The following is a 21,900-nucleotide window of genomic DNA, read 5'->3' on the forward strand; positions in this document are numbered from 1 at the left end:
CATGAGAGGCATTTTCTTTATGTCCTCCCGAGTACCCCTACCCAACGAACCCCCCCAAAAAAGATGTCGTGTCTGCAGCAAGCGCGGATATAGGCGTGACACCCGCTATTATTGTCCCTCCTGTCCTGACAATCCTGGTCTTTGCATTGGTGAATGTTTTGAACGCTACCATTCACTAGTTGAGTATTAGCGTAGGGTACAGCATTGCACAGACTAGGCACACTTTCACAGGGTCTCCCAAGATGCCATCGCATTTTGAGAGACCCGAACCTGGAACCGGTTACAGTTATAAAAGTTACAGTTACAAAAAAGTGTAAAAAAAAAAAAAAAAAACACAAACAAAAATATAAAATAAAAAATAATAGTTGTCGTTTTATTGTTCTCTCTCTATTCTCTCTCTCTCTATTGTTCTGCTCTTTTTTACTGTATTCTATTCTGCAATGTTTTATTGTTATTATGTTTTATCATGTTTGCTTTTCAGGTCTGCAATTTTTTATACTTTACCGTTTACTGTGCTTTATTGTTAACCATATTTTTGTCTTCAGGTACAGCATTCACGACTTTGAGTGGTTATACCAGAATGATGCTTGCAGGTTTAGGTATCATCTTGGTATCATTCTTTTCAGCCAGCGGTCGGCTTTCATGTAAAAGCAATCCTAGCGGCTAATTAGCCTCTAGACTGCTTTTACAAGCAGTGGGAGAGAATGCCCCCCCCCCCACCGTCTTCCGTGTTTTTCTCTGGCTCTCCTGTCTCAACAGGGAACCTGAGAATGCAGCCGGTGATTCAGCCAGCTGACCATAGAGCTGATCAGAGACCAGAGTGGCTCCAAACATCTCTATGGCCTAAGAAACCGGAAGCTACGAGCATTTTATGACTTAGATTTCGCCGGATGTAAATAGCGCCATTGGGAAATTGGGAAAGCATTTTATCATACCGATCTTGGTGTGGTCAGATGCTTTGAGGGCAGAGGAGAAATCTAGGGTCTAATAGACCCCAATTTTTTCAAAAAAGAGTACCTGTCACTACCTATTGCTATCATAGGGGATATTTACATTCCCTGAGATAACAATAAAAATGATTAAAAAAAAAAAAATGAAAGGAACAGTTTTAAAATAAGCTAAAAAAGCAAAAAAATAATAAAGAAAAAAAAAAAAAAAAAAAAAGCACCCCTGTCCCCCCTGCTCTCGCGCTAAGGCGAACGCAAGCGTCGGTCTGGCGTCAAATGTAAACAGCAATTGCACCATGCATGTGAGGTATCACCGCGACGGTCAGATCGAGGGCAGTAATTTTAGCAGTAGACCTCCTCTGTAAATCTAAAGTGGTAACCTGTAAAGGCTTTTAAAGGCTTTTAAAAATGTATTTATTTTGTTGTCACTGCACGTTTGTGCACAATTGTAAAGCATGTCATGTTTGGTATCCATGTACTCGGCCTAAGATCATCTTTTTTATTTCATCAAACATTTGGGCAATATAGTGTGTTTTAGTGCATTAAAATGTAAAAAAGTGTGTTTTTTCCCCAAAAAATGCGTTTGAAAAATCGCTGCGCAAATACTGTGTGAAAAAAAAAAATTAAACACCCACCATTTTAATCTGTAGGGCATTTGCTTTAAAAAAATATATAATGTGTGGGGGTTCAAAGTAATTTTCTTGCAAAAAAAAATAATTTTTTCATGTAATCAAAAAGTGTCAGAAAGGGCTTTGTCTTCAAGTGGTTAGAAGAGTGGGTGATGTGTGGCATAAGCTTCTAAATGTTGTGCATAAAATGCCAGGACAGTTCAAACCCCCCTCAAATGACCCCATTTTGGAAAGTAGACACCCCAAGCTATTTGCTGAGAGGCATGTCGAGTCCATGGAATATTTTATATTGTGACACAAGTTGCGGGAAAGAGACAAATTATTATTATTTTTTTTTTTTTTTTGCACAAAGTTGTCACTAAATGATATATTGCTCAAACATGCCATGGGAATATGTGAAATTACACCCCAAAATACATTCTGCTGCTTCTCCTGAGTACGGGGATACCACATGTGTGAGACTTTTTGGGAGCCTAGCCACGTATGGGACCCCGAAAACCAAGCACCGCCTTCAGGCTTTCTAAGGGCGTAAATTTTTGATTTCACTCTTCACTGCCTATCACAGTCTCGGAGGCCATGGAATGCCCAGGTGGCACAAACCCCCCCCAAATGACCCCATTTTGGAAAGTAGACACCCCAAGCTATTTGCTGAGAGGTATAGTGAGTATTTTGCAGACCTCACTTTTTGTCACAAAGTTTTGAAAATTAAAAAAAGAAAAAAAAATTTTTTTTTTTGTCTTTCTTCATTTTCAAAAACAAATGAGAGCTGCAAAATACTCACCATGCCTCTCAGCAAATAGCTTGGGGTGTCTACTTTCCAAAATGGGGTCATTTGGGGGGGGTTTGTGCCACCTGGGCATTCCATGGCCTCCGAAACTGTGATAGGCAGTGAAGAGTGAAATCAAAAATGTACACCCTTAGAAATCCTGAAGGCGGTGATTGGTTTTCGGGGTCCCGTACGCGGCTAGGCTCCTAAAAAGTCCCACACATGTGGTATCCCCGTACTCAAGAGAAGCAGCAGAATGTATTTTGGGGTGCAATTCCACATATGCCCATGACCTGTGTGAGCAATATATCATTTAGTGACAACTTTGTGCAAAAAAATAAATAAATAAATAAATAAATTGTCACTTTCCCGCAACTTGTGTCAAAATATAAAATATTCCATGGACTCAACATGCCTCTCAGCAAATAGCTTGGGGTGTCTACTTTCCAAAATGGGGTCATTTGGGGGGGGGGTTGTGCCATCTGGGCATTTTATGGCCTTCAAAACTGTGATAGGTAGTGAGGAGTAAAATCAAAAATGTTCGCCCTTAGAAATCCTGAAGGCAGTGATTGGTTTTCGGGGCCCCGTATGCGGCTAGGCTCCCAAAAAGTCCCACACATGTGGTATCCCCATACTCAGGAGAAGCAGCTAAATGTATTTTGGGGTGCAATTCCACATATGCCCATGGCCTGTGTGAGCAATATATCATTTAGTGACAACTTTTTGTAATTTTTTTTTTTTTTTTTTCATTATTCAATCACTTGGGACAAAAAAAATGAATATTCAATGGGCTCAACATGCCTCTCAGCAATTTCCTTGGGGTGTCTACTTTCCAAAATGGAGTCATTTGTGGGGGTTTTGTACTGCCCTGTCATTTTAGCACCTCAAGAAATGACATAGGCAGTCATAAATTAAAGACTGTGTAAATTCCAGAAAATGTACCCTAGTTTGTAGGCGCTATAACTTTTGCGCAAACCAATAAATATACACTTATTGACATTTTTTTTACCAAAGACATGTGGCCAAATACATTTTGGCCTAAATGTATGACTAAAATTGAGTTTATTGGATTTTTTTTAGAACAAAAAGTAGAAAATATCATTTTTTTTCAAAATTTTCGGTCTTTTTCCGTGTATAGCGCAAAAAATAAAAACGGCAGAGGTGATCAAATACCATCAAAAGAAAGCTCTATTTGTGGGAAGAAAAGGACGCAAATTTCGTTTGGTTACAGCATTGCATGACCGCGCAATTAGCAGTTAAAGCGACGCAGTGCCAAATTGTAAAAAGTGCTCTGGTCAGGAAGGGGGTAAATCCTTCCGGGGCTGAAGTGGTTAAATATATGAGTGGGGGTCTGAATACTTAGGACCATGTGATATTTCAGTTTTTCTTTTTTAATAAATCTGCAAAAATGTCAACAATTCTGTGTTTTTCTGTCAATATGGGGTGCTGTGTGTACATTAATGAGGGAAAAAAATGAACTTAAATGATTTAGCAAATGGCTGCAATATAACAAAGAGTGAAAAATTTAAGGGGGTCTTAATACTTTCCATCCCCACTGTAAGTATACCCCTAAATTTACCTGGAAGCTGATTTTGCACTCTCCAGCTATAGTAAATCAACCCCACTGTCTCAGTCAAATTATTGACAACATTGCAGTTTACAGTTCTTTTTTTGGTGAAGGCCCCTTTAGAACAATGGAAATACTTTGTACATTACTGAGTGTGTTTTCTTTTTCTTTCTTCAGCCACAAATATCGCCAGAAGCGGGGAAGCATCGCAGATTTCTGATTATCAGTTGGAGCCTATTGGTTATGCTAAAAAGGCAATTGATGGTGTGACAGATACCAACTGGTATCATGGCTTCTGTACCCACACAAATCAGGACCCATCACCCTGGTGGAAGGTAGACCTGAAACAGAAATACAAAGTGAATGTCGTTGTAGTCACTGGACGATCAGACGGCTCAATGGAACGGTTGATGGGTGCTGAGCTCCGAATTGGAAATTCTCCAGACAATAACAACCCGGTGTAAGTACCACAGGGACAGGATACTGTAAGGTTACCTGTGTCAATGGGCTTTGGGCTTGTGCTGATGACATCAGTTTGAGAGGCTTCAGAGATCATTCAGAATTCATTGACAGGCGCATTTGACCTTTTCTGATCTGCATTGACCTACTTCAAGAGAGTTTTGCCTTCTCATAGACTTGTATGATAATAAAAAAAACACATCTGATGCAAACAAAAGCCCAATGACAAAGGTCCTAAGCACCACCCTGAACCCAAAATAACAGACATTACTGCATGACTAGATTTGACCTATGAATATATTTAAAGAGAAAGTAAACATTCTAAGAAAAGGTTTGGTCTCACAGGGGTTCCCACCATCATATTAGACTCAAATGAGGTTTATATCAAGCCTCCTGGCTTCCTCTTGCAGAACTACTTCTCAGGACTCAAGCATAGGTTTTTTTAGTAGGGTTGCTACCTCACCCCCTTAAACCTGAACACATATTTATTACACAGGTTGTGACTGATTAAGGTGGTAATTAAACTCACTTGGTGCCTTATCTGCATTAAATTAGCCTCAGAACCTGTGTAATTCATATGTGTTCGGGTTTAAAGGGATGAGGTGGCAACTCTAGTTTTTAGTCTGGTCCCTCACATCATCTCTCTCAGCACTCAGCATCTCTCTGTGCTTATGTGCAGCCCTGCACCTCTCGGCTCTTTCTCTTTCAGCTACCTGCTTCTCTATCCAACTCCCTTGATGCTGGACAGGGACCTTTTGTCTCCCGGGTGGACCCCTAAATCAATGTCAGGCCCACGATTATGCAGGTTGGTCATACCAGCACACACAGACTGCTGGCCTTCAGTAATACCTGAACCCAGGGTTAGAGGCTTTTTCCTTTCCTCAGCTCTTTGAAGCTCTGGACTCCAGAACCCAATCTAAAAATTCTAAAACCCGAAGAAGACTGGAAACGCAATTTTCTCTGCTCAGAACAGATATTCTGGAGCCCCACAATTTGCATCAAAGAGAACCCTGTGGGCCACTTACTTCTTCTAACACTGTGGTAGGGGGGTCTAGCACTATATATACACTCACCAGCCACTTTATTAGGTACACCATGCTAGTACCGGGTTGGACCCGCTTTTGCCTTTAGAATTGCCTTAATTCTTCATGGCATAGATTCAACAAGGTGTTGGAAACATTCCTCAGAGATTTTGGTCCATAGTGACCTGATAGCATCACGCAGTTGCTGCAGATTTGTCGGCTGCACATCCCTGATGTGAATCTCCCGTTCCACTTCACAAAGATGCTCTATTGGATTGAGATCTGGTGACTGTGAAGGACATTGGAATACAGTGACCTTATTGTCATGTTCAAGAAACCAGTTTGAGATGACTGGAGCTTTGTGACATGGTGCATTATCCTGCTGGAAGGAGCCATCAGTCATAAAGGGATGGACATGGTCAGCAACAATACTTAGGTAGGCCGTGGCGTTTAAACAATGCTCAGTTGGTACTAAGGGGCCCAAAGTGTGGCAAGAAAATATCTCCCACACCATTACACCACCACCACCAGCCTGAACCGTTGATACAAGTCAGGATGGATCCATGCTTTCATGGTGTTTACACCAAATTCTGACCCTAACATCCAAATTTCGCAGCTGAAATCGAGACTCATCAGACCAGGCTACGTTTTTCCAAACTTCTACTGTCCAATTTTGGTGGTCCTGTGCGAATTGTAGCCTCAGTTTCCTGTTCTTAGATGACAGAGGTGGAACCCGGTGTGGTCTTCTGCTGCTGTAGCCCACCTGCTTCAAGGTTTGATATGTTCTGTGTTCAGAGATGGTATTCTGCAGACCTTGGTTGTAACGAGCGGTTATTTGAGTTACTGTTGCCTTTCATCCATCTGGAACCAGTCTGCCCATTCTCCTCTGACATCAACAAAGCATTTTCCTCCACACAACTGCCGCTCACTGGATATTTTCTCTTTTTCGGACCATTCTCTGTAAACTCTGAGAGATGGCTGTGCGTGAAAATCCCAGTAGATCAGCAGTTTTTGAAATACTCAGACCAGCCCGCCTGGCACCAACAACCATGCCACGTTCAAAGTCACTTAAACCTTCTTTCTTCCCCATTCTGATGCTCGGTTTGAACTTCAGCAAGTCATCTTCACCACATCTAGATGCCTAAATGCATTGAGTTGCTGCCATGTGATTGGCTGATTAGCAGTTTGTGTTACCAAGCAATTGAACAGGTGTACCTAATAAAGTGACCAGTGAGTATATATCCTAGAAACAAATAAAAAGATTCCCTCCCAAAATAAATCTCCAAGCCGCAACAGTGATATTGGATGATGACATATGCATTCACTGTGCACACATTCAATTCTCACATTATTGAACTGCAATGTCCTTCAAATTCTTGCAAACCTATGAAAATGTCACTGTCGTGCTAATATAATTTAGAACTTAAGGCAAAACATATTTTTCATGTTGGATAGAGTAAAGAAAGGTTTGCCTTCTTTAACCCACTTGGGAGATTTCCTTTGACTTCCTGTCCTAAAGCCACAATAGGATGTAAGAGGAAATCCCTCCAAAGGAAGGAAATATCTTGTTGCCACCAGAACTAGTGTCCCAATTTAAAGATTTTGCCTCCATTTCTGTTCTGGTGACAACCCAAATTGTTGGACTTTCTTCCATTTTCATGCTTTGTGATAATGGTAAACAAGTCAAATAGAGAGGCTGAATGTCCCTAATGGGGCATAGGCAGTGATAAAAACTAGGGAGGGGTTCTAATCCCTCCCCACTCTATCCAAAATTAGGGATAAGCTTGGGAAAATGACAGGAAAATATATTTTTTGGTAGCTTTTTTGGTAGCTTTTTTTGGTAGGACAACTAAAGCCATTTCTGTCCTGAAAAAAATGAAGTTTAATATATAAGAATAGACCAGTGGTCTCCCAACTGTGGCCCAGGGGCCAGATGTGGCCCTTTGCCTTTATCTGGCCCACTAACTGATGCCAGTGAAGGGTGTGGTGGAGATTTGGCTATACGCTATACATAATCAATCTCACCTGCGCTAACACGCGCCCTTTTAGTCTAATGGTAAAATGCATGTTACGTAACCCATGTCTTCCACATTTCCCCAGTAAACAGACATGACCATGCTTACATCCTCAGCTCAGTATGACCCCCTGCCGAGCAGTGCACTGGCTCTTTTATTCGAAGACAACAAAAAAAATCACAAACAGGAAGTCCTGGCTCCAACAGCCAATCGCTTCCTCCATGGAAAATGACAACACAGGATATGACAACACAGGATATGACTTTATACAACAACCAACGACTACCGTTCCTGCTGATGGGAGCTTATTTGCAGGTGTACATCATGGCACCCCAAATATGTTGATCGGGCATACAGGGGTGACACGGGCGCACATCCGCTAAACCGATAATGTCTTTGCAGAGCAAACACATCCCCTCAGATGAATGTCTGTGCATCGCACAGGGGCCCTTTCGCTGACAGACATATCCTCACTCTGCAAACACCTCTCTCCAACCTCAGGAAGTTTTCCACTACCTAACAGATCTCAACTAACGTCAGTTTGCCCCAGTCAGCTCTTTAGAGCGGGTTGTGGGAGAACTAACACTGGGAGACACTATGACAATACATATTAAATACATCTTCATAAAATTTCCACAACAGTTCCTCCTCTTGTCATATTCTCCCACGTGTCCCTCAATGAATCTTGATCTTCTTCTTAACAACTGGAAATGAATCAGTCCTTTCAGTCCATATGAGTCCCTAAAAAGGAAAACACGGCTTGACATGTAGACTCTGTTCTTCAGGAGGGATGACTTAGAGGAGGACATGAAGGCCGGTCGGTCTGGGATCCTCTGTTTCTTGTACTTGGGTTGGGCCTCATCATCTGCTCGGGCACTGTTCACTCGTCCAACCAAGCAACAGTAGCACCTCATCACGGCATATAGAAGGAATAGAAACAAAAATAACACGAATATATATATATATATATATATATATATATATATATATATATATATACACCCCTACTTCCTTCAACTATGATCCGCTGCAAAAAAAAAATCCCCAAAAACTCCCAGACCCTTAAAAGGACTTCAACCTTCACTGGCTATAGCTCTGGCTTTGCCTTGCAGGGATCTAAACCTTATCCATATGGGCCTGAACTTTGTCACTAGTATCCCCGATCCGGATATAACAATCTTTACTTATGAATTCCCAGAAACCCCCCTTGGACTGTGGGAACTTTCTTGTAGCTTCAACAGTTACGTGAAACATCCCATCCTCAATGGATGAGAAATTGTTCAACCGTTTCATAAGCTCAAGCCCCCACCTTGTACAAGCAGGAAACCATGCCCAGACCTGGTCGGGGTTGGTGAGCAATTTCCTTCCAGCTGTCCCTGCCATTCTTACCTTCTCTCACACCATCATACCCTCACGATCGGCTGTGACATAAGATGCTGGGACGAGTTTCACCAGGACACATGAACCTCTTGCATTAGGGGGAATTACCTTATAAGCTGTAGATCCACATTAATACCAAACTAAAGCTGAAGCACATTTGTGGGTTACCTAGCTGTCTCGATACCAAAGCTGGCAAGAACCAGAGCTATTGTTAAAATTATAATGAATTTTACCCTCTAGAAATGTATTGTTAAATTCTATTGACAAGTGTCTGTACTGCCGTCATCGCTGGAGCACTAGAGCACTAGAGCTCGGTGGAGACTCAGAGTAGACCCAACCATGTGTCTTGTTCTTAATTAGTTGGAAAATACACTTTAAAATAATATAAATAAACAAAGATACTCCTCATCCTTTGGTGTAGTTGAGCAGCTTCTTGCAGTGGCTGGCATGGATCCAGTTGTCTCACCCCTCAAGCTTCTTTACAATGACCCAGTCACCTGGTTGGAAAGAATGTAAACCGGTTATTGTGCCAGGGTCCAGGAGGGACTCATGAACCCTGTGGTGGACCTTTTGAAGTACATGTTACAGTGACTGCACCCACCCCATCAGCTGGGAATGTACAGCTGCTGAGGAAAGTACAACTCTGGTTTTGGTTAACCTCCAAACAAACCTCATATGGCAATAACCCAGACATGTGGGAACTTAATGACTGTGGTCACTGCATAACCCGTGCGTGGCTTACCATCTGGGGTGTAATACCTGGAACCATTGACAAAAAGGTTCTTATGGGAGCGTCCTTCACCAGACTGCTGATTCAAATTCCATCAAAGAAAGACAGTCGTGGAACCTGTCATTCCTACTAGGTCACAAACTTGGCTAGAATTAGAGCGGCTAGTATTATTGGTTTGAAAAATTGTCATTCTCACCACTATCATCCCTCCATTTTCTTCCTCATTACAAACTGGAGGAAGACACACGGGGTTTAGAATGGTGCAGAAAAAAACAAGGAAACAGTGAAATAGCCTAGGATTTGTTTAGCTTCTTAGGTGTGTGTATTTATACATGTCTACAGCTATCTACATACACCTGCATGTACATACACTTTCAGAAACTCCTTGGTAGGGATGAGCTTCGAGTTCGAGTCGAACTCATGTTCGACTCGAACATTGGCTGTTCGCAAGTTCGCCGAACAGCGAACAATTTGGGGTGTTCGCGGCAAATTCGAATGCCGCGGAACACCCTTTAAAAGTCTATGGGAGAAATCAAAAGTGCTAATTTTAAAGGCTAATATGCAAGTTATTGTCATAAAAAGTGTTTGGGGACCTGGGTCCTGCCCCAGGGGACATGGATCAATGCAAAAAAAAGTTTTAAAAACGGCCGTTTTTTCAGGAGCAGTGATTTTAATAATGCTTAAAGTCAATCAATAAAAGTGTAATATCTCTTTAAATTTCGTACCTGGGGGGTGTCTATAGTATGCCTGTAAAGGGGCGCATGTTTCCTGTGTTTAGAACAGTCTGACAGCAAAATGACATTTTGAAGGAAAAAACTCATTTAAAACTACCCGCGGCTATTGCATTGCCGACAATACACTTAGAAGTTCATTGATAAAAACGGCATGGGAATTCCCCAAAGGGGAACCCCGAACCAAAATTAAAAATAAAAAATGACCTGGGAGTCCCCCTAAATTCCATACCAGGCCCTTCAGGTCTGATATGGATATTAAGGGGAACCCCGGCCAAAATTAAAAAAAAAAAATGACGTGGGGTTCCCCCTAAATTCCATACCAGACCCTTCAGGTCTGGTATGGATTTTAAGGGGAACCCCGCGCCAAAAAAAAAAAAAAAAAACGGCGTGGGGCCCCCCCAAAAATCCATACCAGACCCTTATCCGAGCACGCAACCTGGCAGGCCGCAGGAAAAGAGGGGGGGACGAGAGTGCGGCCCCCCCTCCCTCCTGAACCGTACCAGGCCACATGCCCTCAACATTGGGAGGGTGCTTTGGGGTAGCCCCCCAAAACACCTTGTCCCCATGTTGATGAGGACAAGGGCCTCATCCCCACAACCCTGGCCGGTGGTTGTGGGGGTCTGCGGGCGGGGGGCTTATCGGAATCTGGAAGCCCCCTTTAACAAGGTGACCCCCAGATCCCGGCCCCCCCCCTGTGTGAAATGGTAAGGCCTACCATTTCACGAAAAAAGTGTCAAAAATGTTAAAAATGACAAGAGACAGTTTTTGACAATTCCTTTATTTAAATGCTTCTTCTTTCTTCTATCTTCCTTCATCTTCTGGTTCTTCTGGCTCTTCTGGTTCTTCCTCCGGCGTTCTCGTCCAGCATCTCCTCCGCGGCGTCTTCTATCTTCTTCTCCTCGGGCCGCTCCGCACCCATGGCATGGGGGGGAGGCTCCCGCTCTTCTCTTCTTCTTTTCTTCTCTTCTTCTCTTCTTTATTTTCTTCTCCGGGCCGCTCCGCAATCCATGCTGGCATGGAGGGAGGCTCCCGCTGTGTGACGGCACCCGGTGACCCCGCCCCCCTCTGACGCACGGGACATGACGGGACTTCCCTGTGGCATTCCCCGTGACGTCACAGGGAAGTCCCGTCAAGTCACCGTGCGTCAGAGTGGGGCGGGGTCACCGGGTGGCCCCGCCCCCCCCCCGTTATTTAAGAACTGACAGACGAGGAGCGCCGTCACACAGCGGGAGCCTCCCTCCATGCCAGCATGGATTGCGGAGCGGCCCGGAGAAGAAAATGAAGAAGAGAAGAAGAGAAGAAAAGAAGAAGAGAAGAGCGGGAGCCTCCCCCCCATGCCATGGGTGCGGAGCGGCCCGAGGAGAAGAAGATAGAAGACGCCGCGGAGGAGATGCTGGACGAGAACGCCGGAGGAAGAACCAGAAGAGCCAGAAGAACCAGAAGATGAAGGAAGATAGAAGAAAGAAGAAGCATTTAAATAAAGGAATTGTCAAAAACTGTCTCTTGTCATTTTTAAAATTTTTGACACTTTTTTCGTGAAATGGTAGGGGTACTTATGTACCCCCTTACCATTTCACACGGGGGGGGGCCGGGATCTGGGGGTCACCTTGTTAAAGGGGGCTTCCAGATTCCGATAAGCCCCCTGCCCGCAGACCCCCACAACCACCGTCCAGGGTTGTGGGGATGAGGCCCTTGTCCTCATCAACATGGGGACAAGGTGTTTTGGGGGGCTACCCCAAAGCACCCTCCCAATGTTGAGGGCATGTGGCCTGGTATGGTTCAGGAGGGAGGGGGGGCCGCACTCTCGTCCCCCCCTCTTTTCCTGCGGCCTGCCAGGTTGCGTGCTCGGATAAGGGTCTGGTATGGATTTTTGGGGGGACCCCACGCCGTTTTTTTTTTTTTTTTGGCGCGGGGTTCCCCTTAAAATCCATACCAGACCTGAAGGGTCTGGTATGGAATTTAGGGGGAACCCCACGTCATTTTTTTTTTTTAATTTTGGCCGGGGTTCCCCTTAATATCCATACCAGACCTGAAGGGCCTGGTATGGAATTTAGGAGGACTCCCACGTCATTTTTTTTTTTAAATTTTGGTTCGGGGTTCCCCTTTGGGGAATTCCCATGCCGTTTTTATCAATGAACTTCTATGTGTATTGTCGGCAATGCAATAGCCGCGGGTAGTTTTAAATTAGTTTTTTCCTTCAAAATGTCATTTTGCTGTCAGACTGTTCTAAACACAGGAAACATGCGCCCCTTTACAGGCATACTATAGACACCCCCCAGGTACGAAATTTAAAGAGATATTACACTTTTATTGTTTGACTTTAAGCATTATTAAAATCACTGCTCCTGAAAAAATGGCCGTTTTTAAAACTTTTTTTTGCATTGATCCATGTCCCCTGGGGCAGGACCCGGGTCCCCAAACACTTTTTATGACAATAACTTGCATATAAGCCTTTAAAATTAGCACTTTTGTTTATTCATGTTCGTGTCCCATAGACTTTAACGGTGTTCGCGTGTTCGAACGAACTTTTTTCCTGTTCGCATGTACTGGTGCGAACCGAACAGGGGGGTGTTCGGCTCATCCCTACTCCTTGGACCCGAAAAGATACTTTTAAACAAGAGTTATTACTCTATCCTTCATATTTAACCTGCAAAGAATGGTAAACAATACAACATTCATGTACATTGGTAAATTGTCACCGACATTCCTTAAAACTGACAATAACTAAACCCTCTGTAACCCTTACTTTCACGTTCCTACTAAAATACAATACCCGCGACATGGAAGAGGGCTGTCGCGGTAGGTTCAAACATATTCTTGTTACTACATACCAACAATGAGAAGACTAAAACATGAGACAAACATTTAGATATAAATGTGGGGGAGATATTTCATAGTTCCCAAAACAAAAATGAAAAAACAAAACAACCAAATGAAATGCTACCTTCACTCTTAGCAAAAGAAAAAAATACAATGGGAAAGAGACGAGAGCATCTCGAAATTTGGCATGGACCAGCCACACAAAGTTCAAAAACAGGCAAGAGTGCATTGATAATTTTAACCACACAAAAGTATAGTACACATCCAACAACTCACTCATAATTACAGATTTCTGAAGCCACAGCTGAATTACTTCCAAGGTATTTTTATTCTGAGGTCTCGTACTTCCAGACCTCAAAAATACCTTCCAAAGGAATACACCTTACTGTACCCTCTGACCATATATGACAATCTTTAAGGGATCTATTGGCCTTAGCCCCATACCCAGATTTCATGTATTGTGCAGCTGTCTGACTGGGGTGCATGGATGACCCATTGCCCATGACGATTCAAATTGCTTTTTTGGCGAATTGTGCGTTCAGAGAACCCTGCGCTTTACTTTGGGAGCAGTTATTGTTTGCGCCTTTATCACTATAACTGGCCCCCGCTTCCCAATTATTGTACGCGGCCTGAGCGGGGCTGCTAGCGTACTACTCCTCACGTTTATGCTAATACAATTGCGCACTGGAATTCCAACTATTATACACGGCCCGACCGGTCTCACGATATACAACCTTCTAAACGTGTTTGTCCGACAACTACAAAAACACCATGAAATCCTCCGCTATTCAAAACAATATTATGGCTTCTGTACCTTACAACAATAACTTGGATACCTCCTGTTTGCTCTCTACCCAAAACTGTATTACAGTATAAAATAACTGGAATTAAATGTAAAAATAAAACATACTTCCAAACACGAGTCAAAAGACCCCAAGCTCCTCCCACCAACTTCCGGTTGCAAACCTGCAAAGAACTTCCTGTTGTTCATCACATCTTGTAAAGAACTTCCTGTCTTCTCAGCTCTAAAAACCCATCTAACTGGTTTATTTAGATATCAATTAACAGGAAGAGGGAGGGGGAGAGGAAGCCTAGTTTCATATTATGTTTATAAAGACATTAAAGAAAATCTATGGCGCAACAAAAGCCAAAAACTGAAACTACAGCAAAAAGATGGCTCAAGGAGGTCAACCAAATCCTTTCTCTTCTACTGCAGGCTATACAATACAAACCTCAGCTAAAGTGATAAAATTCAGTGCAAAGTAGAGATTTTCACTTAAAAAGAAAATGGTGCCTAGAGAAAAAGGTGGCTCAGACTGCATGGCTACACACACAAAGGAATTGGAGCAGCTTCCACTCTGGGATGACCCACAGGCCAAACAGCGCAAAATCCTTAAACTGCGCCTCTACAAACCAAAATCACATTTTTAAACCTGGCCCAAAGGCAGAGAAATTCCATCCATAAAACAAAACACAGCAGACACAAAATGGTAGTTGCAACAAACGAACATCAAGCCATGGCCATACGGCGGCCACAAGAGCTGGGCCGCATGGCAGACAGCAAAATGGCCGACAACAAAAGGACCGCATGGCAAACAGCAAAATGGCCAATGACAAAAGGGCCACACTAAACACCAACAGATGAAATGCAGTTGCTGATCTAGCCAAAACCAAGCACAAACCAAGATATCTTCACTAGAAACATAAACGTCTCCCCACAAAATTACACATTTGAGACACCACATGAACACTTACAAACATTTTAGGCTATATACTACTAGGGACCTTGGCCAACCAAACAACACAGGCTCTCCAATCAAACAACGCCACATAAACCACAAAATAACACGGCTCAAACATACACTCTTGTTCCCAAATAAAGTTCCTCTTCCATAGAAACAAGACATTTCAGACCACAGTGATGCTTGCATGCATGATCTTTTTATCCTAAAAAGAGCTCCCCCCATACTATTGTCCACAGGGAGTAGTCAACTTTCCCCATTGTAAGTGATGGGACAGCCATGCCTGGCTGTCCCTCCCCCGCTAAACCAAAACAAACTGCTCAGTCACACACACATTCCAGGTTGCATTAAATGGGTCCCATAGCAGAGGCAAATAATCCCAATCAATACTGATAAATCATACACAACATACGGTTACTTACACATAACAAACATACAATAAAAATCCCAGCATTATACCAAAAGACGAAACATTTGTTCTTTTGCAAAGCAGAACCTACCTAAAGCGTCGGACAGAGAAAACGTACCCCTTTGTCTCAGGACAACAAAGTTTTATGTCCTAGACTGGGATCCGTTGTCCCCCTTTCTTGCCGGTGTGAAGGACATTCTGTTCGCTTCATAAGGTCCTGGCTATACGCTATACATAATCAATCTCACCTGCGCTAACACGCGCCCTTTCAGTCTAATGGTATAATGCATGTTACTTAACCCATGTCTCCCGCATTTCCCCAGTAAACAGACATGACCATGCTTACATCCTCATCTCAGCACAACCCCCTGCCGAGCAGTGCACTGGCTCTTTTATTTAAAGACAACAAAAGAAATCACAACCAGGAAGTCCTGGCTCCAACAGCCAATCGTTTCCTCCATGGGAAATGACAACACAGGATATGACAACACAGGATATAAGTTTATACAACAACCAATGACTACCGTTACTGCTGATGGGAGCATATCTGCAGGTGTATGTCATGGCACCCCAAATATGTTGATCAGGCATACAGGGGTGACACGAGCGCACACCCGCTAAACCGATAATGTCTTTGCAGAGCGAACACATCCCCCCAGACGAACGTCTGTGCATCACACAGGGGCCCTTTCGCCGGCAGACATATCCTCACTCTACAAACACTTCTCTCCAACCTCAGGAAGTTTTCCACTACCTAACGGATCTCAACCAGCTTCAGTTTGCCCCAGTCAGCTCTTTAGAGCGGGTTGCGGGAGAACTAACACTGGGAGACACTATGACAATACATATTAAATACATCTTCATAAAATTTCCACAACAAGGGACACCTTTCCCCTATGGACACCATCAACGGGGCACTATTCATTTCACTGATATGATTAATGGGGCACTATTCCTCCAAATAAAACCAATGATGGGGCACTGATGCCAGGGCATTTTCTACTTCCAATGGCCACAGTCCGGCCCTATTAAAGCCTGAAGGACAGTAAACAGACCCATTGCTTAGAAAGTTTGGAGACCCCTGGAATAGACTATAAATCCAACAAGCTATACCATACAGAACCAAGACATCAACAGAGGAAAGACTCTGGGATGCAAGGGGATTTAGGGAAAAAACGTCCAGTGGGAATCAAGTGCGTAAATAGGTTTGGTTCAATTGGTAAGACTAAGTCAGTCTCCCAGAAATCACTCTGTTTATCTCTACTGCCTAGTTATTGTATGATTTTGTGCTTTTTAAAGGCTAAGTTCACTTTTCTAGAAAATGCAGTCGATGGGGTTTAGTAGATATTAAAAAGGTGTGCAGCTTTGTAAAATAGTCATTATCATTATAGTTGAACCTGTAGGCCATTTAGGTCCCTCCACAAACATGAAAACCCCCCCATGTACTATCTTGTCGCAAGGATGTGAAAACCATTGGACTTTCACTCCCCACTTCCAGCATTACAAGAGTGAAAAACAATGATTTTCACATCCTTGCAACAATGCAAGACGTAGAGGTTGCTATCTGAGAATTTTTCAGTCGGGCTTCTGGAGAAACCTAAATGGCCAACAGGCATGACAATAAAATTAATGAACACTTTGGGCACCTTTAGTAAACCTCCTCCAAGTAAACAAGTGTAATTTCTGTATCATTCTGTTCATCCTTGTTTGTTCTCCACAGGTGTGGTAAGGTCACCCAAGTTGCTGATCCCACGACAATTTTCTGCTGTAATGGAATGGAGGGTCAATACGTCAGTGTGGTGATCCCGGGGCGCAGTGAATACCTGCACTTGTGCGAGGTGGAGGTCTACAGTGACGTCGTAGCTCAGGAGAATCATGTCTGCTGGTAAACCTCAGAGGACCACGACAGAAGGAATCCTAAAGTTCATCATCAAATTTCATGTCCATCTTGGTGATACGTCTGTTCTCCTATCTAGCTAGAGGAGGACATTTTGTGCTCTATACCTTGTAATCCTGTTTTAGGAAACTCTTTACAGACATCTTTCAAGAATTTGATTTTCATTATACATAAAAATAATGTGTATTACACGTAGGGGACAGTTTAGAAATGTTTCCACCAAAGAGTCACCCAACTTTCACCCAGGAGTCATCCATTTTTCCAGTTGAATCCAATTATTTGAATTTTGGGTAAAGTTTGCGTGAGTTTTGTGGGAAAGCATTTATGAATTGACCACTTAAAAATTAGCTAAAGTCATCTAGTTTTGGATGAAGTGTAGAAGGGTTGGAACCACTGCTGTCTGTGTCCTGAAATTTGTGTCCGGAAATTTGCTTTTGTATATTTGTCCCGGTGACGATAATCAGAAAGAGATGAGAAACCTCAAATGTAAGATGTTCAAACTTGTTCTGGTGATGATTGTGTTTCCTTACCTAGGTGCTTATTACAGACAATAAAGTTTCTTTCACACTATCTTATTTTTTTCTGCGTCGTCCAACTTTTTTTTTTTTATGTATTTTTTTTCTCTTCAGGTCTATTGTAATTGATCTTGTTAAAAGAAATATTAGATTCAATTATTGTTAAGGGGACTGTCATTAAAATGGAAGGAAATCCTAACTTTTCTTAAAAAATGTCTGCATACCCCCCCCCCCATCCTACCTATCCTGGTATAAAAAAAACACATTTTCTTTATACAGGTTGGGCAAGATAGATAGGAGGAGGGGGGGGGGGGACTTTTCTTCCACTTTAAGCACAAATGCGGAAGCATTGATTTGTAAATGGACAGTAATAGCAGTGATCTCTAATAGTCTCATGTAATGGGTCTCTAGTCTATGACTATCTTCTGAAGCATTTCTCCAGTTTCCAATAACTCCCCAATAACTCCTATAGTATGTTTTCAGTCTCTGACTATCTCCTGTTACATGTCCAGAGTCTCTGAGCATTTTCTGTAGTATTTTATTTACTGAATTTGGATACATGATGTCAGGGGCTCCTTATATCAACTCTGATTTTTAAAAAATTATAGCCAGATATGTATTCTTAAGTCAAAAAAGTCCCTTCTATTACTCTGTCTCATCCAAATCTTCAAATTCCTTTTTTTGCTGCTATGGTCCCATTTCCTGTTAGACGGTGGCTACGTTTGTTTTCCATGGAATGTAGCCAACCTGCCTTGGTCGCACTGTATGCAGAAACGTAACTACCCTGCCTTGGTCCCAATGTATGCAGGAATGTAGCCACCCTGCCTTGGTCCCACTGTATGCAGGAACGTAGCCACCCTGCCTTGGTCCCACTGTATGCAGGAATGTAGCCACCCTGCCTTGGTCCCACTGTATGCAGGAATGTAGCCACCCTGCCTTGGTCCCAATGTATGCAGGAACGTAGCCACCCTGCCTTGGTCCCACTGTATGCAGGAATGTAGCCACCCTGCCTTGGTCCCACTGTATGCAGGAATGTAGCCACCCTGCCTTGGTCCCAATGTATGCAGGAACGTAGCCACCCTGCCTTGGTCCCACTGTATGCAGGAATGTAGCCACCCTGCCTTGGTCCCAATGTATGCAGGAACGTAGCCACCCTGCCTTGGTCCCACTGTATGCAGGAATGTAGCCACCCTGCCCTGGTCCCACTGTATGCAGGAATGTAGCCACCCTGCCCTGGTCCCACTGTATGCAGGAACGTAGCCACCCTGCCTTGGTCCCACTGTATGCAGGAATGTAGCCACCCTGCCTTGGTCCCACTGTATGCAGGAATGTAGCCACCCTGCCTTGGTCCCAATGTATGCAGGAACGTAGCCACCCTGCCTTGGTCCCACTGTATGCAGGAATGTAGCCACCCTGCCTTGGTCCCACTGTATGCAGGAATGTAGCCACCCTGCCTTGGTCCCAATGTATGCAGGAACGTAGCCACCCTGCCTTGGTCCCACTGTATGCAGGAATGTAGCCACCCTGCCTTGGTCCCAATGTATGCAGGAACGTAGCCACCCTGCCTTGGTCCCTGTCAGAGCTGGGCTCAGCCCTTCCTTCTCAGAGCTGGCCGCTCAGCTGTCGGCTAATTGCCAGCTCCCATCTCTCCATAGTTACTCAGCTGTTGATGATATCCTGCTAGTCACTTCTGCCTATTTAAGCAGTGGATTTCTGCTTTCTCCTTGGTCAACATCACAAAAACATTCTCCTGCGATCCTCTTCAAGACTTGCTTTGATGACATCCCTTCTGGCTCCAGATCCTGCTTGCTGTTCCATTACATTAATCCCTGATTTCTGGCTTGGCTGACTATCCGTCCCGGTTACTGAATCATCCCAAAGTCTGTCCACAAGGTTTAGGAGTGTGTCTATGGTAATGTTTGACCATTCTTCCAGAAGCGTACTTGTGAGATCAGGCACTGATGGATCAGGCACTGGTGTTGGATGAGAAGGCCTGGATCGCAATCTCCGCTCTAATTCACCCCAAAGGTGTTCTATCAGGTTGCGGTCAGGACGCTGTGCAGGCCAGTCAAGGAGGGATTATGGTGTGGGGTTGTTTTTCAGGGGTTTGGGTTTGGCCCCTTAGTTCCAGTGAAGGGAACTCTTAAGGCGTCGGCATACCAAGACATTTTGGACAATTTCATGCTCCCAGCTTTGTGGGAAGAGTTTGGGGATGGCCCCTTCCTGTTCCAACATGACTGCGCACCAGTGCACAAAGCAAGGTCCATAAAGACATGGGTGAGAGAGTTTGGGGTGGAGGAACTTGACTGGCCTGCACAGAGTCCTGACCCCAACCTGATAGAACACCTTTGGGATGAATGAGCTGAGACTGCGAGCCAGGCCTTCTCGTCTAACATCAGTGCCTGACTTAACAAATGCTCTTCTGGAAGAATGGTCAAACATTCCCATAGACACACTCCTAAACCTTGTGGACGGCCTTCCCAGAAGAGATGAAGCTGTTATAGCTGCAAAGGGTGGTCCAACTCAATACTGAACCCTACGGACTAAGACTGGGATGCCATTAAAGTTTATGTGTGTGTACTTTTGGTAATATACAGTGCCTTGCAAAAGTATTCACCCCCCTTGGCTTTTTACCTATTTTGTTACATTACAGCCTTTAGTTCAATGTTTTTTTTAACCACTTCAGCCCTGGAAGATTTGGCTGCTCAATGACAAGGCCATTTTTTGTGATACTGCACTGCGTCGCTTTAACTGACAATCGCGCGGTCGTGCTACGCTGTACCCCAAAAAATTGGATGTTCTTTTTTTCCCACAAATAGAGCTTTCTTTTGGTGGTATTTGATCATCTCTGTGGTTTTTATTTTTTGCGTTATAAAAAAAAAAAAAAAAGAGCTACAATTTTGAAAAAAAAACACAATATTTTGTACTTTTTGCTATAATAAATATCCCCAATTTTTTTTAAAAAAAGCTATTTTTTTTCTCAGTTTAGCCTGATATGTATTAATCTACATATTTTTGGTAATAAAAATTGCAATAAGCGTATATTCATTGGTTTGCGTAAAAGTTATAGCCTCTACAAAATAGGGGATAGATTTATGGCATTTTTATTATTATTTTTTTTTTTTACTAGTATTGGCGGCAATCTGCGATTTTTATCATGACTGCTACATTATGGCGTACACATCGGACACTTTTGACACATTTTTGGGACGATTGAGAATTATACAGCAACCAGTGCTATAAAAATGCACCAATTACTGTATAAATGTCACGGACAGGGAAGGGGTTAACACTAGGGGGTGATCAAGGGGTTAACTGTGTTCCCTGACTGTGTGTTCTAACTGTAGGGGGAGGGGACTGACTATAGGAGATGACAGTTTGTGGTTCCTAGCTATTAGGAACTCACGATCTGCATCTCCTCTCAGAACAGAACAGGGATTTGTGTGTTTACACACACACACACGTCCCTGTTCTTCCTCTCGTGCCCGTGATTGCTCGTGGCCGGCGGTCATCGCGACCGCCGGTCACAAGCATTGGCACCCCCACGGCGTGCACACGTCTGCTATCCCGCTTGAAGAAGCCGACGTACAGCTACGACGGCTCAGGAATCGTGTCGACTTGCCGCAGTATAATGACGGCGGCTGGTCGGCAAGTGGTTAATCTGAATTATATGTGATGGATCAGAACACAATAGTCTAAGTTGGTGAAGTAAAATTACAAAAATATATACATAAAACTATTTTTCAGAAATAAAAAACTGATAATTGGCATGTGCGTATGTATTCACCCCCCTTTGTTATGAAGCCCATAAAAAGCTCTGGTGCAACCAATTACCTTCAGAAGTCACATAATTAGCGAAATGATGTCCACCTGTGTGCAATCTAAGTGTCACATGATCTGTCATTACATAGACACACCTTTTTGAAAGGCCCCAGAGGCTGCAACACCTAAGCAAGAGGCACCACTAACCAAACACTGTCATGAAGACCAAGGAACTCTCCAAACAAGTAAGGGACAATGTTGTTGAGAAGTCAGGGTTAGGTTATAAAAAAAAAATATCAAAATCTTTGATGATCCCTGGGGGCACCATCAAATCTATCATAACCAAATAGAAAGAACATGGCACAACAGCAAACCTGCCAAGAGACAGACTAAAACTCACGGACCGGGCAAGGAGGGCATTAATCAGAGAGGCAGCACAGAGACATCACCCAAAGAACACCATCCCCACAGTGAGACATGGTGGTGGCAGCATCATGCCGTGGGGA

General features: G+C 43.5%; 2 protein-coding genes across 2 annotated transcripts in view; one reads left to right on the plus strand and one right to left on the minus strand.

Moving 5' to 3' along the window:
- Positions 1-17,687, plus strand: part of LOC141144083 (fucolectin-like) — a 56,038-nt gene extending 38,351 nt beyond the window's left edge. Inside the window, exons 3-4 of the mRNA XM_073629448.1 lie at positions 4,087-4,369; positions 16,941-17,687. Of these exons, the coding sequence (XP_073485549.1) occupies positions 4,087-4,369; positions 16,941-17,109 (452 nt within the window). The 3' untranslated portion in view covers positions 17,110-17,687. The remainder of the gene's footprint in view (positions 1-4,086; positions 4,370-16,940) is intronic.
- JMJD4 (jumonji domain containing 4) overlaps positions 9,264-21,900 on the minus strand; it is a 55,953-nt gene continuing 43,316 nt past the window's right edge. The window contains exon 8 of the mRNA XM_073629441.1: positions 9,264-9,282. Coding sequence (XP_073485542.1) covers positions 9,279-9,282 — 4 coding nt within the window. The 3' untranslated portion in view covers positions 9,264-9,278. The remainder of the gene's footprint in view (positions 9,283-21,900) is intronic.

Source organism: Aquarana catesbeiana, linkage group LG05 (assembly GCF_042186555.1).
Source record: "Aquarana catesbeiana isolate 2022-GZ linkage group LG05, ASM4218655v1, whole genome shotgun sequence".
Lineage (NCBI taxonomy): Eukaryota > Metazoa > Chordata > Amphibia > Anura > Ranidae > Aquarana > Aquarana catesbeiana.